This window comes from Chiloscyllium punctatum, chromosome 5, assembly GCF_047496795.1.
Source record: "Chiloscyllium punctatum isolate Juve2018m chromosome 5, sChiPun1.3, whole genome shotgun sequence".
Taxonomy (NCBI): Eukaryota; Metazoa; Chordata; class Chondrichthyes; order Orectolobiformes; family Hemiscylliidae; genus Chiloscyllium; species Chiloscyllium punctatum.
In genome coordinates, this window is record NC_092743.1 from 59,219,958 (window position 1) to 59,238,120 (window position 18,163).

Consider the following 18,163-nt stretch of genomic DNA (forward strand, 5'->3'; position numbering starts at 1 on the left):
CCCATGAATTAACAGTTCAAGTACAAGCAGGTGCACCACACAGAAAGTCCAACTGACAATCCTAAATCGTCTGTCAGCTTAATTCTTCGTTCATTCAAGATTCTACAGCAAATTAATTAATTATTTGCCAAATTGTAGAATTACTTGTAATGTTGATCATTATGCTCCGAGTTTTACATGAGTGGACTGTTTGGGTATGGTCCATACCTTGCTAGCTGCAAACAGGAAAAGAGATCTGCTGTTTGTTATTATCAGCCAGTCTTTAAGAAATATGAGCTACATATTTGGCATCACACTGGTACTGAAATTCATATACCACATCACTTATTTGTGTGTTGCCAGAATGTCATTTTAGCTTGATGGCTGAATCCTGATAATGATGAACTTTCATGTTGCTATTGCATAGGAGCAGCGTGAAACAGCTTGCTTAACCTGTTTTTCAAACTTTGATATATCTTATCTGAAGTAGTCTGGGTACTTTTCAAGACCAAGAGTGATCATTTTAGAGTATTCCATGAGTTTACATGATATACAGCAAAGAAATGATATGATGAGGGCTGCCATTGTCCTGTGGGATGCCTATGTCAGCATCAAGTTTATATGGTGAACAAACACTTTGGCTCATATTTATGAGGTTGCTAAAAAGGTCAATAATGTTATGCATGAACTGTAGGAATCTCAATGAGTATACTGACCAATAAAGAGACTATCAGAATAGACAGAGATAGGCAACCCCCTAGCAGATTTCTCAACTAGAACATCAAAAAAGGGCATCATTTGAATATTTCAACATGTGGAGCGAAATGTTTCATATTCCAACTGTGCAACAGCAACATGAATGGTGTTCACCACTAAGAGGGTGTAGCCATAAAGTCAGAAGGATTTCTGCCTTTCACACAACTGAATAGTGTGATATATGGCTGTGATGTAGGCCATAGCCCCAAAGTCTGGTACATCATACAAAATAGCATTTCCCTCTGGATGTTCACAACAAGCAAGGTTCCTGACTATACTCAACCAGCTTGCACTGACAAAACAGATTAAATTCTGCAACTGGACAATGTTTGGGTAATCATGGCTGTACGAGAAATTTCACGATAACCCAATTTAGTCCTGTCGGTTGGGCCAAAAGTGTACGTGCTTGTGTGTACTGGAAGCTACTTTATTAATATACTTTACAGACAGAAAGAACATGGGTATGGAATGTGTCTGCTTCAACTCAACAATATATGTGACAGCCATTTGCCTCTTCATTTCTCTGGGCAATGAACTAACCAATCAAAGTCAACCTGCTTGGTTTAAAGTTTAAACTCTTATATTCTTCAAGGCAATACATCTACCAATTAGAGTTTACTTGCCCATCAGTAAGTACCCTCCTCTAATTCAGTATTCATTTTAGCTTTCCCTTTTATTGGTATTCTTCAAAATTGTTCTGATGAATGTAAATGAACAGTTTTAACAAAAAAAGTGTCTTTTTTCAGTGAAGTTCAAATTCTGTAACACCAAAACACTATTAAGCTTGGTTTAATTAATGATTAGATTAGATTACATGACAGTATGGAAACAGGCCCTTCGGCCCAACAAGTCCACACCGACCCGTCGAAGCGCAACCCACCCATACCCCTGCATTTACCCCTTACCTAACACTACAGGCAATTTAGCATGGCCAATTCACCTGACCTGCACATCTTTGGACTGTGGGAGGAAACCAGAGCACCCGGAGGAAACCCACGCAGACACGGGGAGAACGTGCAAACTCCACACAGTTAGTCGCCTGAGGCGGGAATTGAACCTGGATCTCTGGCACTGTGAGGCAACAGTGCTAACCACTGTGCCACCGTGTCGCCCACCACTAATGTAATACTAATTTAATCAATTAATGTTATTAAATAATTAAATCTTCAATGTCCAGGAATTAACTTGTTAATGCAATGTTAAGCTATTTGATGCTGATGACCAGATAGATCAAATGGAATGGCAAATGCTACACCTACAAATACATACATTAAATATATATGTTGGAATGTGCTTCTCACATTCAAGTTTATTGCATGGTTAATACCAGTTTATTGCAGTAAACTATTTTAGCAAAGGCTCACCTCAGGACCAAGGTTAATGTAGCAATCAATGGCTAACACAGGGTTGTTGCTATTGTGTGTAGCTTTAGGAAAGAGTTTGTAACTGGCATGTTGGAGAAACTTTTCCAGGAGAAACTGGGCTGGAGCAGCTAACATTGTGCTTTCACTATCTGGAGCACAGACATACTGAGAGGCAGAAATGATATTGAGGCTTTCAGACACCTGTCACACAAAGAAAAGATTGCTGTCAGGAAGGAAACTTAATTGCTTCTAGGTTACTATTGATTAGTCCAAAGCTCCGCGATGGTTTCTTCTTGCATATATTACAGCACAATGAGACCCCTGCAATCTAAGTACTTAATCCTTACACAAATAAATAAATCAGTAAAATACATAGAGATTTTCAGAACAATAAATTATTTCCTGTAATGGAAAACAAAGAAAACATGAAAATAGTTCATTAACTGCAAATGTAGAATTAGGACTTTAAAAGTTTAGACAATTAATTAGAATCATCCATAAATTGCAATAAGTATTCTCAGGAACCTTGATATAATATTTGGTTGAAGTGTAAGTTTTATTGCATGGCTAATGAAAAATCAGAACATGTGCACCTTTGTAGACTTAAATTTAAACTTATTGTAGACTTTGTAGACTTAAATATAAACAATTGTTGAAGAAAAAGGTGCAAGATTTAAATGGCATCATTACAGGCTGAACCTTGCATTTTACTAAAAAGGCTACTGCTGCAATTTTAAGGGAGCAGTCATTTCAAAAGAGTTGCCTCCTAGTGGGGGGAAGATAACACAAAATCTTCTCCAGCCTATAAGAAAATTGAAATTAAATTATTAGCTAGAATTTCAAGTTTTAGTAAGGAAAGTAGTGATGGAAAATGAAAATGACAGTGAAACAATTAAGAATGTGTAAAACAGATTTAAATGGAAATGGCAATACCTAATAAATGGCCATGCTATTGAGGGATCTCTGCTGTTTACATTTAGCAAGCTGAGGCAACTCTTTTGGATGATTGGTCATTACTTATGTCAAAGTTTGCAGATTGGTTTAGGATCTGATCTCCCTCTTTTTCTGCATTAACCTGAGGAGATTAGTATGAGACGCATTCACAAACAACAAAGTGGAGAATGCGCAAAATCCAAATAACACCCTTATAGCTGAAAGGAAGTAAGAAAATATTCAAATATTATTGGATTCAATTCTAGATTCCATTAATGGATAGAAATGCACTTGCTCACTTACTCCATCTCACTGTCCTCTGTATAGAAAAAAATCCAACAGCAATAAAAAACCTGTTTATAACCTTGCACCAATACTTGAGCTCTTTTTAAAGTTTATGAATAACCAGGAATCAACTGCTTACTGCCAGCATTACCTATGGCTATTCTTGAGAAGCATTACGGTAGGCCAAAAGGAATAAGCCTTCTCTAGTTTCTAGGAAGAATTTAAATATGATAGAAGGGAAATGTGCTGAGAATTTTTAATAATAGCTAGTTGTTAGTAATAAGTACTAATAGATTATTGGGAGTTCTTTCTTTTCACAATGATTGTCAATGATAATAATTATAAGATCTCAGCGAATAGAATCAAAACCTTGTCTGAATTAGGTTTTGGTCATTCCAATATGGTTTGTAGTGGAAATTGGTAAACCATACAAAATTACTCAGAACTTCATTAGAATGATGATAGATAATGAGAGAGGTCATGTGGATGTCTCCTGTAGAAATGGCAAAATGATGTTGAGTCAGGGCATTCGATCGTAAAAATCCTAAATTTTAGATTAGCTTTAATCTTCTATTCATTATTAAAACAACTTGCACTTATATTGTGCACCATTTATGTAGTTAGACATCCTAAAATGTTTGATTACAATGAAACAATTTGCCTTTCACACATTTTTAACATTTGATGACACATACTGATAGTTCACTTTAACTTCTTACAAGAGTATCCAAGTCAGGTTTCACATATTCCTGTTGAGCATCAAACCCTCGTTTGCTATTCCTTACCATAATCTTTGGTTTTATGACAAAATCTTTATGCCCTCCAACCTGGATGCATTTCTTCATGAGACTAAAGTGATTAAATCGACAAATAAGTAAACCACTGCTGTTTGTCCGTAGGTTGAAGTCAATGTCTTCACAGGTATACCTATTAGAAACAGAGGAGCCACTTACAGTGAAATTCTCTTTGTACAAGGATACAAAATGAGCTACAGAATTCTGAATAATCAATCCCCTTTCCAAGGGGATAAGAATTTCAGACACCAGGAAGGCAAACGTATTTCAATTTATTTCTACTCTAACTTTTCTTCCTTCACTGCATGACTTCATTGCTGGCAAGGTCTTTGTTTACTGCCATCCCTAACTGCTCTTGGGAGATTGTGATGAGCCACTTCTTTGACTGCTGCAGCACTGTGGTGTAGATACACTGATTAACACTGACACCTCTCCTGTGGCCAGGGAGAAACTGAAAATTATTGACAAACTCCTTGCCATTTCTTTCCTTGTCTCACTCAAAAGCCTGCAATACAATTCATCTGGCCCTTGAGATTTATCTATTTTTAAGTTTGACAGACCACTCAGAATCTCCTCTCTGCCTATGCTAACTTCCTTAATCATATCAAGTCTTTCTCTGTGTTTTGTATACCCATATCATCCCTCTCACCAGTGAACATCAACACAAAGCATTCACTTAGAACACTATGTTCTCAGGTTCCATACACAAATTATCACTGTCGTCCGTCATGGGCTCTATTCTTTCTCAAGGTTTCCTTTTACTTTTAGTAACTTAGGATTTTCTTTTACTTTACTTGCCATTATCCTTTCATGCTCCCATTTTGCTCTCCTAATTTCCCTTTATAACATTCTCCTTTGCATATTCTATAATCCACTAGGGCTTCTGCTGTTTCAAACCTGGGTATCTGCCACAAGCCTCCTTTCTTCTCTTTATGCAATCCTGAATATCGCTCGATATCCAGGGATTTTTTGCTCCCATCCTTTCTGCTTTGGAACATGTTGACCCAGTAGTCTCCCTATTTCCTTTTTGAATGCATACCACTGTTCTAACACAGATTTACCTAAAAATACCTGCTCCTAGTTTACTTTGGTCAAATCTTATCTGGCCTTATTAAAATTGGCTTTTCCCATGAAAGAAGAGATCCAATCTAAGGATTACGTCCTTTAGGAAATTGTGAGGTCAGTCATTACTGGTGTTAATGAGATGTTTGTGGCAATAAAAACATAAGAAATAGGAGTATGTAAGTCATTCAGCCCTTGAAACTAGCCTACAGGTATATAATACCATGGCGGTTATACTCCATGGGTCAAATTCTCTTTTGTTTCAGCTCCTCAGAGCAACTCTAGATATTTCAAAACTCTATCTACCACTTTAACTACCACATATTTTAGAGAGGGACATTGAAAACAGTCACCCACTGTCTGTTCCACCTTCATTACTTCCTCCAAGTGGTATTCAACATAGAGGAATGTTGATTCATTAGCTGAGGTGGGGAACAGGCAGGAGATTTACTTGCCTATGTTTGATCTAATGCCATGAGACCACATGGATCCCACAGTCAATACTGAGGAACCCTAGGGCAAATCCCTCCTAATTGTATCCTATTGTGTCTCCAGCTGAGGTGGGATAGTCATGGATATTGTCTGTAAGGTATCATTCTGTAAGTATGATTATGTTAGGCTGGTGCTTGACTAGTCTGCGACACAGTTCTTCCAATTTTGTCACTAGTTTCCAGCCATTAGGGTAAGTTTGCAGGGTAAACAGGCTGGGTTTGTCATCAATAATTCCAGTGCCCACCATGACGCTGGGTGGTCTGTCCAACTTTATTCCTTTTCTTAGATATTGTAGAAGACTGATGGAACTGAATAAGTTGCTTGGACACTCCTGTCAGCAATTGAGAATCAACCCTATTGCTTTGGGTCTGGAGTCACATATAGACAAGATGAGCTAGGAAGGCACATACTCTTCTGTTGAAGAAGGAAAGTGAATGATTAGTGAATCAGACTCTTTTAATGACAAATAATAATAGTTGGCATTAGTCTTGTTTTTAATTCCAGATTCATGAATTAAATTTAAATTCCACCAGTTGCCATGGTGTGGTAAGAACTCATGCTACCAGAGCATTGGCTTCGGCATCTGAATGACACAATGTCCAGTGACATTATCACAATGCCCTGCCTCCCACATTTTTACTACAGATGACTCTGTTTGACTTTAATAAGATTGTAAGAGAAGCAAATGTTTAAACAAACACTATCAAAAGAAGTTTTCTTATTTTGTTCGTTTCAGGAGTATTTGAAGGTCTTGACAGACTTTCCAAACTGCATGTACTGAATACAGTAAGAGAGGGTATCGAGGATGCATCAGGCCATGGAAGAAATATTGATTGGTCTAGGGAGTATGAAGGAAGGGATTTCAAGAGGCATGGATGAGCTTTGAGGAAGAATGGCTAAGGCTGGAGGATAATGAGGTCTACCTACCATGAGCAAGACTGGGATGATTTTGCAGCTAAGTAAGGAGCATTTACTAACCCCACACATTTCTGTGCTCAGGGCTGAATCAATTGCTCTCAGTGTCTGTCGGAGTCCTTTTGTAAATGAACAGGTTCTGAGATTTATGATAAGCTGCTTTTTAAACTAGATTAGAGAAATTATTGTGGAAAACTTATCAAAGGCTTTGCCACCATTCCAAAACTTCATCCCACAACTTACAGAAGTGTCAGGAACATTTCTGTCAATCTCTGTCACCGATCTCTTGCCACTTGAGAATTCACTCATGGCAAACAGGTAACTGGCTGGAGGCATGCAGATTAAATCTGAGACTTAGAATAAATTACGCTCCCAGTTCAGGCCAGTTTGCTGCTCACTTCAGTCCTTGCCAACATTCTAATTCTTGACCAAGGCACACTTTGACCAAAATATGCAGTGCAAGCAGGAGTTAGAACCTCAGAATGTGCTGGCTACAGGACAAAACTTTTGTCAGAATTTTCTTAGCCCCAAATACCAGCTACTTAAATGCTTTACACAAATTACAGTCCGGAGTCACTTGAAAACAAATGTGATCAATTCTCCTGTTCTTTTGTGAGATGGCTGCCAAACTCAAAGCCTCACCACTTCTTTCCTGCAAACATATCTCAAGACAATTGTCAGCTATGCAATTTGAAACAATTAACTGAATTAAGTTGTATAGTGACAAGACTTAGAAGTCCAATGCCAAACCTCATTTATGCAAATAAACTATAATGGTTGTTCATTAAACCATGATAACACAAAGACCCTAATCTCATGATCAATTTTATTTTCTGTTGCTCTCTCTCTCAATTTTTGTATTTGACTTGAAAAAATGATTTATTGTAAAACTAACTTGGTTTGAACCTTGGCTTCAATGGAAATTGATTTTTAAAAAATATAAACATTTGATAAAATCCTATGAGTTCATTGAAACTTACCTGTTTAGATCATATTGTACATTCTGTGTCAGATCAACATTCAACAGTATAAAGTCATGTATGTGACAGCGAGAGAATGGCATCCTCAATTTGCTAGCATTTAGCTTGCTGTTCCATTTTTGAATTCCACAGAGTGCATAATGAGTAATCTTTGGTGTGGCCTCAATGTGCAGCATTACAGTCTTCAAGGAAACGTTCTTTGTGGAAACTATGGGTTCCTTCGTTTCACTGTTTAAAAAAATCTGTTGGTCAAAAACTTGTACACAGCCATTTCATTTTACATGTCCACATTCCTAACACACAATTCCTAACAATAAAAACAATAAGCTTCATCTGATTCCTGACTATGTAAACTTATTATTCTGAAAATGACTGCAGCGTTTGTCTAGATAATAATGACTGCATTTCAAAACAATTTTTCTTTAAATTTGTTTTAGGTGTTTCAGAGAGAAGCAAGAAGGTGCTTATATGAATAGCCTCTAACCTATGCATGGGATTTGGACACTATGCATGGGATTTAATGCTCTCTTTCGAGGCAAACTTGGAGGGGAGAGAATTTAATCAGGCAGGAGGGTGTTGAATGAGTACCTCATTGCCTCCTACCTTTGCCCCAAATAAGCCAGGGCTGGAAGCCCTGCAGACGGTCTTCCTGTCTCATCCACCAAGTAATGTCCGTGAGGGCATTCATTTCCACCATCCTCCAACAACTGATATTCAACCAGTGATGGGTGGGACAGTCTCTATGAGGGAATCCCAAAAAGTATTTCATCAATTTTATTTATGGGCTCACAGATTTATGCTTCACAGTGGCCCTGTGAAGCACCTTAGGATGTCTTATTAAAAGCACAAAACAAATACAGTTAGTAATTTTTTATTTAGTCTGCAATGCCTAACCTAGAAATATTTAATGCGGATATCCAAAATGGAAAGCATTTGAACGTCTGAAGTTCATGTGGATATGGAAGAATGTTAGGTACTTCGTGGGGTATTTACAAAGCTGAACCATCATCTAGTTGTTAGACATGGTTTCAATCTGTCTGGGATTTCCTGGGTACTTATTCAGCTATGCAAATCATTTCTCTTCCAAATATCAGACCCTAATTAAATGTTGGAAACCTTTGTACAGTATCCTGGGAGGTGGAGAATTGTCCATTGGATGTTTTAACATCCTGGGCAATTCCCATAGAGTCAGCACACAAACTTGGAGAATGGTCCCAATGTGCAACTTTGTAGGCATGTCCAGTTTCCAACTATCCAGAGATCAGAAAATCAAGGCCTATATTTAGCTTTACAGATTTGCAGACACTTTGTTGTAAACCACTGTTAGAAGTGCTTACAGAGCATTTAAGTGATGCTATGGATCAGACCAAAAGCATATATGTTCGTTCATCAAAGGATACATATCTGAACCTTTTTGCTTGACAGCAATTAACTTCCTTATCATGCATTTCAAAAGTTTGCAATCATTCCTTTCATTTTGCTTTATTCCAAGTGTTAACTGTTGCAGGTCAACAGGAAATAAAAATCCCAGCAAGGAAAAAGGAATAATCACAGTAGGAGGTCCCTGCTATGTATTCTATTGCTCTCTATCATTTTAGCTTGAGAAACAAGAAACCTGCAAGTGAAGAAGCAATTCTCTAAATAAATATATTCTGCCATTAATAAAGTGCTTTATTTGTCTTTCCTACCTGTCTGATTCTGATATATTATGAACATTCCAAAGGACACAAGAGTCATCTATGACAAGTATAAATGGCCACACACACTGTCGTTTGACGCCCATCTCTTCTTGACGGTTTCGTTCCAATTCCAAATTGTGATATGAAAGTTCTTTGATTAGAAAGTGGGCAGCACCTAAAGAGGTCAGAATTTAAACAATGAATTACACAATTTGCTAATCTAATATTCTGAAGAATTGCATAAAAAGTATTGTTAAGATTGCTATTGGTTCAAAGCATTATATTAAGTGGAAAAAAAAAATTAACCATCACTAAAAATTGTAGCTGTACTCTTCTCTCATTTCAAATTAATGGAATACGATTACTGTTAAGTGATCTGCAATAGATTAATGTTTCTCCTTGACATAAAAAGGGCATTTCCTTTATTTAACTGCTGGCATTGGGAGTGGGGAGACGGTCGGGAGAGGAGATGGAGGAAGAGGGGAGAAAAATAGGATATGGTTCGATTGGGACAAATCTTGGGCTTTCATGTTTGCCTCCCAAAGAACCATTTTAAGCTGAAGCTGGAGTAAGACATTTTTGGGACTGAACTTGCAGCCAGATTGGACATAGTTCAGAAATTAGCCCTGCAGACAGTATAACAATCAAGGTCATTAACACCTTAATTTTACAGTTGCTTAACACTTTCCCACACCAAGACGGGCCAATTTAGGTGCAGCAATGACAATGGTAGCCTGATTACTAAATCTTTTTATTATCAAAGATTTTAAAAAGGTAGCAAGAGAATGCCTATGATTTGAAATTCCCTTTCTTGATGGCTGCTGCTCCAGTCAAGCTGGATGGATTTTGATGGGTCCTCCAGCTTGGGAGTTCACCGATCATCATTAATTGGATGGGAACCTGTCTCCATTCTAATTAAAGGGAGCTCTCCTATGAAAGTTTCAATGTGGTTGCATCATCCCATCCTTACCCCAACCCCTCTAGGGGTGGATTCAAGACCCGGAAGCAATTCTGAACTTGGTTTTGCATCCCTGGAGGAAAACACCAGTTCTTGAAGTGAGATTGAGTCTCCCTCAACTTATGCTCCAATACTGGCATGGTTCTGAAACATTTTATGAAGTCCTTCTTCCTGACCTAACAGACAAATTGCTCGAGTGTGTGTTTACAAAGTTGGCTGTGGAATCCAAAAGGCTCACTCTCACTAGTTCCTGTGGTCTTATCTTTGGACGTGCCTTCTGGAATGGTGAAGCAAAACTTTATATTCTCTTGAGATTGTGCAGTTAGGAAAACTTCAAAAGTATGAATGGTCGATGGAGATGGTCCCAAATCACAACAAAATACAATGCTGCTTGCAGATTGAAACCAAAATTGAAGAAGTAAATAATTTTCAGGGTTTGCTCAGAGCATTTAGAAGGGGGAGCTTAATCAGGTGGGAGGCACAATTCAGTTTCCCCAAGGCGGGTTGAAGTATGCTTTTAAATTCTGAAAACTTTTCAAGTGACTTTTCTGTCTTCATGGAAACCGTTTTGCATTCAATTAACATAGTATGAATACTCATTAATGCTCTAGCTCAGTAGAATTACAAGAGCAATCCTGCTAGCCAAAACGCTGGGAAACCAATGTGTTCGCACACCCAACTACACATATATATGAGGCATGTACCTGGTTGATTTCTTCCTCCAAACGTCAGTTTTAAGTTACTTGGTTCCTTCAAAACCATGGTGGTTCTTTATAAAAACACTTCACATTAGAAGTATAGCCTCTCCATGACAATTAGCTCATGGGAAGTCTCAGTCATAATCAATCTGGCTTGTTGCTGTTTAATACTTGCAGTTTTACAGGTGACGTCTGACCAGGCCAATAAGCCTGCCCAAGCAAGGCAGCCACACTGGCCAATGCAAACAAACCCGACTGGGGCAGACAAACAGAGTTAAACTCAAAAGGACCTGAACTCAAAAACCTCAACACATGTATGTAATGAGCTGAGAAAGTGTAATCTTTCAGGAAAACACAACCAGGTCGAGAGTGGAAGTTCCTCCCAGATTTACAACCACCCCACACTTAATCTCAAAGAAGAAAATTCCACCCAATAAATCTCGTCTAATTGACAAGGGCGTTGAGAGATTGCTATTGTCAGTAAACAAAACAAAACGTGGAAGAGATTCATATAATTTCCACAAGGACTAAGCTTTTAAAGAAGTGCTCCTTCTACTATAATTAAAAACAGGAAGTACTGGAGAAACTCAGTGTGTCTGGCAGCATCTGTAGAGAAAGAAACAGAGTTTCAAGTCCAGTTATGACTGCCCTGCAATTCAGTTATACTTGACAATGGACCAACTTGAAGCAGACAAAGAATAGACAAATGAGGAATTCTTTGATTTACAAGTCGAATGCAAAAATCATCCTAATATCTTCATGCTTCTGGATCGTGTGTCAACTATATTATTTTTGCTTTCATGAGAAGATCTCATTAGTGAAAAAAATTCCAAACTTATGCATTCCTAAATTGTCTAACTTGATTGCTAAAAATAAAAAATAAATAAATTAACTGCCTTGAAAACATACAGAATCAATCACAGGAACCACATGCCAATTTTAAAATACAATGTCACAACTATTCAGTGAGAAAGACTTATAGACTCTGCAAATTTATTTATTTCAAAACACTTATAAATCATGTAATGCAGCATGTTATCCAGTAAAATATGAAACACTTACTGCTCACTACAGCATAACCCTACAAATAAAGCAGACTTACTTACCCACCCCTGCATCATTGAACATGCCAGGTAGTACCAACATAATGTGATTGGGCCAATATTTTCGATAGAGAGGCATTTCAAACTCTTTGACCACCAGGACGTGAAGGTGATTTGCACCCTCTATGGCATGGTAGAGGTTCAGCAGGCCATGCTCGTGTCTCCCAGTAGTAGGTGTAAAGATAGGACTCTTCACTGACTTGGGATTCTGCTGAAACAAATTAAGTAAACTTTGCTAAATAAAAATATTTATTTCAAATAGGAGTCTTTTTTTCATATAATTAGGATACCCAAATGTCCCAGCATTATGCATTTGAAATTGTCAAATTGCTCATATTTATTAAGGTGATTAAGGGGCAGGAATGGTTGTTGGATGTTCCAAGGTTTAGATGTTTCAAAGGGAATGGGGGTGGGGAGGTAAAAGAGGTGGAGGAGTGGCATTGCTAATCAGGGATAGTATCACAGCCGCAGAAAGGGAGGTCGCCGAGGAAGGTTTGTCTCCAGAGTCAGTATGGTGGAAGTCAGAAACAGGAAAGGAGCAGTCACTTTATTGTGAATTTTCTACAGACATCCCCCAGTAGCAACAGAGACACAGAGGGAGGCAGATTTTGGAAAGGTGCAGAAGTAACAGGGTTATTGTCATGGGTGACTTTAACTTCCCCAATATTGATTGGAACCTACTGAGTTCAAGTATTTCAGATGGAGCAGGTTTTGTCAGGTGTATCCAGGAAGGGTTCTTGACTCAATATGTAGATAGGCCGACTAGAGGAGAGGCCATATTCGATTTGGGGCTTGGCAACGAACCAGGCCAATTGTCAGATTTCTTGGTAGGACAGCATTTCGGTGATAGTGATCACAACACCCTGACCTTTATTATACTCATGGAGAGGGATAGGAGCAGGCAGTATTGGAAAGTATTTAATTGAGGGGGGGGGAATTACAATGCTATTAGGCAGGAACTGCAGCACCTAAATTGGAAACAGATGTTCTCAGAGAAATGCATGACAGAAACGTGGAGGTTGTTTAGGCAGCACCTGCTGATAGTGCTGGACAGGTTTGTGCCACTGAGGCAAGGAAGGGATGGTATGTTGAAAGAACCTTGGATGACAAGGGATGTGGAACATCTAGTCAAGAGGAAGAAGGAAGTTTACTTAAGGTGAGGAGGCAAGGATCAGACAGGCCTCTAGAGGGTTACAAGGTAGCCAGGAAAGAACTGAATAATGGACTTAGGAGAGCTAGAACGGGGCATGAAAAAGCTTTCACAGGTAGGATTAAGGATAACTATGAGGCATTCTACACTTATATGAGGAACAAGAGGATGGCCAGAGTGAGGTTTGGGCCGATTAGGGATAGTGGAGGGAACTTGCGCCTGAAGTTGGAGGAGGTAGGGGAGGTCCTTAATGAATACTTTGCTTCAGTATTCACTACTGAGAGGGACCTTGACATTTCTGAGGACAGTGAAAAGACTGATATGCTAGAACAGGTTGATGTTAAGAAGGGGGATGTGCTGAAAATTTTGAAAATCAAAACGATAAATAGATCCCCTGGGTCAGACAGGATATACCCCAGGTTACTACAAGAAGCAAGGGAAGAGATTACTGCATCTTTGGCAATGATCTTTGTGTCCACCCTGTCCGCTGAAGTAGTGCAGATAATTGGAGGATGGCAAATGTTATTTCCTTGCTCAAGAAAGGGAATAAGGATAATCCTGGGAATTATAGGCCAATTATTCTTACGTCTGTGGTGGGTAAAGTAATTGAGAGGATTCTGAGAGACAAGATTTATGATTGGAAAACCATAATTTGATTAGAGGTAGTCTGCATAGCTTTGAGAGGAGCAGGTCATGCCACACAAACCTTTTTGAGTTCTTTGAGGAGGTGGCAAAATACATTGATGAAGGTAGATCAGTAGATGAGGTTTACATGGATTTTAGCAAGATGTTTGATAAGGTTCCCCATGTAGGCTCATTCAGAAAGTAAGGAAGTATGGGATACAGGGAAATCTGGCTGCCTGGATATAGAATTAGCTGGCCCATAGAAGACAGAGGGCGGTAGTAGATGGAAAGTACTCAGCCTGGAGCTTGGTGACCAGTGGTGTTCTGCTCTTTGTTATTTTTATACATGACTTGGATGAGGAAAGAGTGGATTAGTAAGTTTGCCAGTGACACAAAGTTTGGTGAAGTGGTAGATAGTATGGAGGGCTGTTGTAAGTTACAAGGAGACATTGACAGGATGCAGAACTGGTTCTGATAAGTGGCAGATGGAGTTCAACCTGAAAGAGTGTGAAGTGATTCATTTTGGAAGGTTGAATATGAATGCAGAATATAGGGTTAAAGGCAGGATTCTTGGCAGTATGGGGAACGGAGGGATCTTGGGGTCCATGTCCATAGGTCCCTCAGAATTGCCACCCAAGTTGATAGGGTTGTCAAGAACGCATATGGTGTGGTGGCTTTCATTTGCAGGGAGATTGAGTTTAAAAGCCACAAGGTTATACTGCAGCTCTATAGAGCTCTGGTTAGACCACACTTGGAATACTGTATTCAATTCTGGTTGCCTCATTTTAGGAAGAATGTGGAAGCTTTAGAGAGAGTGCAGAAGAGATTTATCAGGATGCTAGCTAGACTGGAGGGCATGTCTAATGAAGAAAGGTTGAGGGATCTAGGGCTTTTCTCAATGGAGCGAAAAAGGATGAGAGATGTTTTGATATAAATGTACAAGATGTTGAGAGGCATAGACAGAGTAGACACCCAGGGTTGAAATGGTTATTGTGAGGGGGCATAATTTTAAGGTAATTGGAGGAAGGTTTATTCCTGAGAATCCATCCATAAGATGGATTCTTAGAACAGCTTGTGCTAGAGCCTACCAGGGAGAATGCAACGAACTGTATTTGATCAGGGACCTCGAAGTAAAGGAGCCATTAGGAGGCAGTGACCACAATACAATAAGCTTTAATCTGCAGTTTGAAAGGGAGAGGGTAGGATCGGAAGTGACAATATTTCAGTTGAGTAAGGGGAACTATGGAGCTATGAGGGAGGAACTGGCCAAAGTTCAATGGTGCAATACCCTAGCAGGGATGGCAGTGGAACAACAATGGCAGGTATTTCTGGGTATAATGCAGAAGGTGCAGGATCAGTTCATTCCAAAAAGGAAGGAAGATCCTAAGGGGAGGCAGGGGTGGCCGTGGCTGACGAGGGAAGTTAAGGACCATAGAAAGACAGAGGGAAAAAGTATAACATAGCAAAAACGAGTCGGAAATCGGAGGACTAGGAAGCTTTTAGAGAACAACAGAGGATAACTAAAAAGGAAATACGCAAAGAAAAAATAAGGTACGAAAGTAAACTGGCCAAAAATATAAAGGAGTATAGTAAAGGCTTTTTTAGGTATGTGAAAAGTAAAAAAATGGTTAAGACTAAAATTGGGCCCTTGAAGACAGAAATGGGTGAATTTATTACGGGGAACAAAGAAATGGCAGAAGAGTTGAATTGGTACTTTAGATCTGTCTTCACTGGGGAAGACACGAGCAATCTCCCAGATGTAATAGCGGCTGAAGGACCTGAACTGAAGGGAATTTATATTAGGCAGGAAATGGTGTTAGAGAGACTGTTAGGTCTGAAGGCTGATAAGTCCCTGGGACCTGATGGTCTGCATCCCAGGGTACTGAAGGAAGTGGCTCTAGAAATCATGGATACATTGGTGATCATTTTCCAATGTTCTATAGATTCAGGATTAGTTCCTGCGGATTGGAGGGTGGCTAATGTTGTCCCACTTTTTAAGAAAGGAGGGAGAGAGAAAACAGAGAATTATAGACCAGTTAGTCTGACCTCAGTAATGGGAAAAATGCTGGAGTCAATTATAAATGACGAAATTACGACACATCTGGATAGCAGTAACAGGATAGGTCAGAGTCAGCATGAACTTATGAAGGGGAAATCATGCTTGACTAATCTTCTGGAATTTCTTGAGGATGGACAAGGGAGATCCAGTGGATGTAGTATACCTGGACTTTCAGAAAGCCTTTGATAAAGTCCCACATAGGAGGTTAGAGAGCAAAATTAGTGCACATGGTATTCGGGGAAAAATACTGACATAGATTGAAAATTGGTTGGCTGACAGAAATCAAAGAGCAGTGATAAACGGCTCCCTTTTGGAATGACAGGCAGTGACCAGTGGTATGCCGCAGGGATCAGTGCTGGGACCGCAGCTTTTTACAATGTACATTAATGATATAGATGAAGGCATTAAAAGTAACATTAGTAAATTTGCTGATGACACAAAGCTGGGTGGCAGGGTGAAATGTGAGGAGGATGTTAGGAGAATACAGGGTGACCTGGACAAGCTCAGTGAGTGGACAGATGCATGGCAGATGCAGTTTAATGTGGATAAATGTGTGGTTATCCACTTTGGTGGCAAGAAGAGGAAGGCAGATTACTACCTAACTGGAGTCAAGTTAGGTAAAGGGGCAGTACAACAAGATCTAGGTATTCTTGTACATCAGTCAATGAAAGCAAGCATGCAGGTACAGCAGGCAGTGAAGAAAGCTAATAGCATGCTGGCCTTCATAACAAGAGGAATTGAGTATAGAAGCAAAGAGGTCCTTCGGCAGCAGTACAGGGCCCTGGTGAGACCACACCTAGAATATTGTGTGCAGTTTTAGACTCCAAATTTGAGGAAAGACATTCTGGCTATTGAGGGAGTGCAGCATAGGTTTACAAGGTCAATTCCCGGAATGGCAGGACTATCTTACGCTGAAAGATTGGAGCGACTGGGCTTGTGTACGCTTGAGTTTAGAAGGCTGAGAGGGGATCTGATTGAGACGTATAAGATTATTAAAGGATTGGGCACTCTGGAGGCAGGAAGCATGTTTCCGCTGATAGGTGAGTCCCTAACCAGAGGACACAGTTTAAAAATAAGGGGTAGGCCACTTAGAACAGAGTTGAGGAGAAACTTCTTCACCCAGAGAGTGGTGGGTGTGTGGAATGCTCTGCCCCAGAAGGCTATGGAGGCCAAGTCTCTGGATACTTTCAAGAAAGAATTGGATAGAGCTCTTAAGAATAGTGGAATCAAGGATTATGGGATAAGGCAGGAACAGGATACTGATTAAGGGTGATCAGCCATGATCATAATGAATGGTGGTGCTGGCTCAACGGGCAGAATGGCCTACTCCTGCACCTATTGTCTATTGTTTAGACAAGATGTCAGAGGTAGGTTCTTTACACAGAGAGTGGTGGGTGTGTGGAACGCACTGCCAGCAGTGATAGTAGAGTCAGATACATTATGGACATTCAACCGACTCTTGGATAGGCAGTGTGGAAGATACTACAATGAAGGGTATGTAGGCTAGTTCTGACCTTAGAGTAGGACAAAAAGGTTGGCACAACATTGAGGGTCGAAGGGCCTGTACTGTGCTGTACTATTGTATGTTCTATGACTTATAAGCAAATAGTAGCTTATCTCATATTAATTCTGCACATATTTTGCTCTGAAATCTAGAAGGCAGGAAGGGAGTTCTGTAATAATCAGAAAACCCACATGAAAGAGGTTTTCTCTGTTACTACCACATTTAGCATCAAGATCTGATTTGTATTTGTTGCATCAATTTTCAGGTTGCTGACAAGATAGAGCTTTGCTAGGAGAAAGTGAGGACTGCAGATGGTGGGGATCAGAGCTTAAAAATGTGTTGCTGGAAAAGCGCAGCAGGTCAGGCAGCATCAAAGGAGAAGGAGAATCGACGTTTCGGGCATAAGCCCTTCTTCAGGAATCAGGTTGGAGGCGGTGCATGGGAGATCCTCTGAAGTGATGAGGTTATGGATGGTCTGGGAGATGATGGTTTGGTGGTGGGAGGTGGGGTCATGGTCAAGGGGGCAGTAGGAGGAGGTGTCCGCGAGCTGGCATTTAGCCTCAGCAATATAAAGATCGGTGCGCCAAACTACCACCGCGCCTCCCTTGTCTGCCGGTTTGATGGTGAGGTTGGGGTTGGAGCGGAGGGAGTGGAAGGCTGCACGTTCCAAGGGTGAGAGGTTGGAGTGGGTGAGAGGGGTGGACAGGTTGAGGCGGTCAACGTCACGGCGGCAGTTGGCTATGAAGAGATCGAGGGCAGATAAGAGGCCAGCACTGGGTTTCCAGGTGGATGGGGTGTGTTGGAGGCGGGAGAAGGGGTCGTCAGGGG

The 18,163-nt window shown here is 40.0% G+C and overlaps 1 protein-coding gene across 7 annotated transcripts in view; it reads right to left on the reverse strand.

The window, feature by feature from the left end:
* greb1l (GREB1 like retinoic acid receptor coactivator) overlaps positions 1-18,163 on the reverse strand; it is a 348,236-nt gene that overhangs the window by 9,651 nt on the left and 320,422 nt on the right. For 5 of the 7 annotated variants that reach the window (XM_072570405.1, XM_072570400.1, XM_072570404.1 and 2 more), the window contains 5 exons: positions 12,002-12,209; positions 9,249-9,414; positions 7,561-7,788; positions 4,103-4,244; positions 2,100-2,300 (listed from right to left, as the gene is read on the reverse strand). In XM_072570405.1, coding sequence (XP_072426506.1) covers positions 2,100-2,300; positions 4,103-4,244; positions 7,561-7,788; positions 9,249-9,414; positions 12,002-12,209 — 945 coding nt within the window. The remainder of the gene's footprint in view (positions 1-2,099; positions 2,301-4,102; positions 4,245-7,560; positions 7,789-9,248; positions 9,415-12,001; positions 12,210-18,163) is intronic. The other 2 variants (XM_072570403.1, XM_072570406.1) reach the window with 1 other exon arrangement.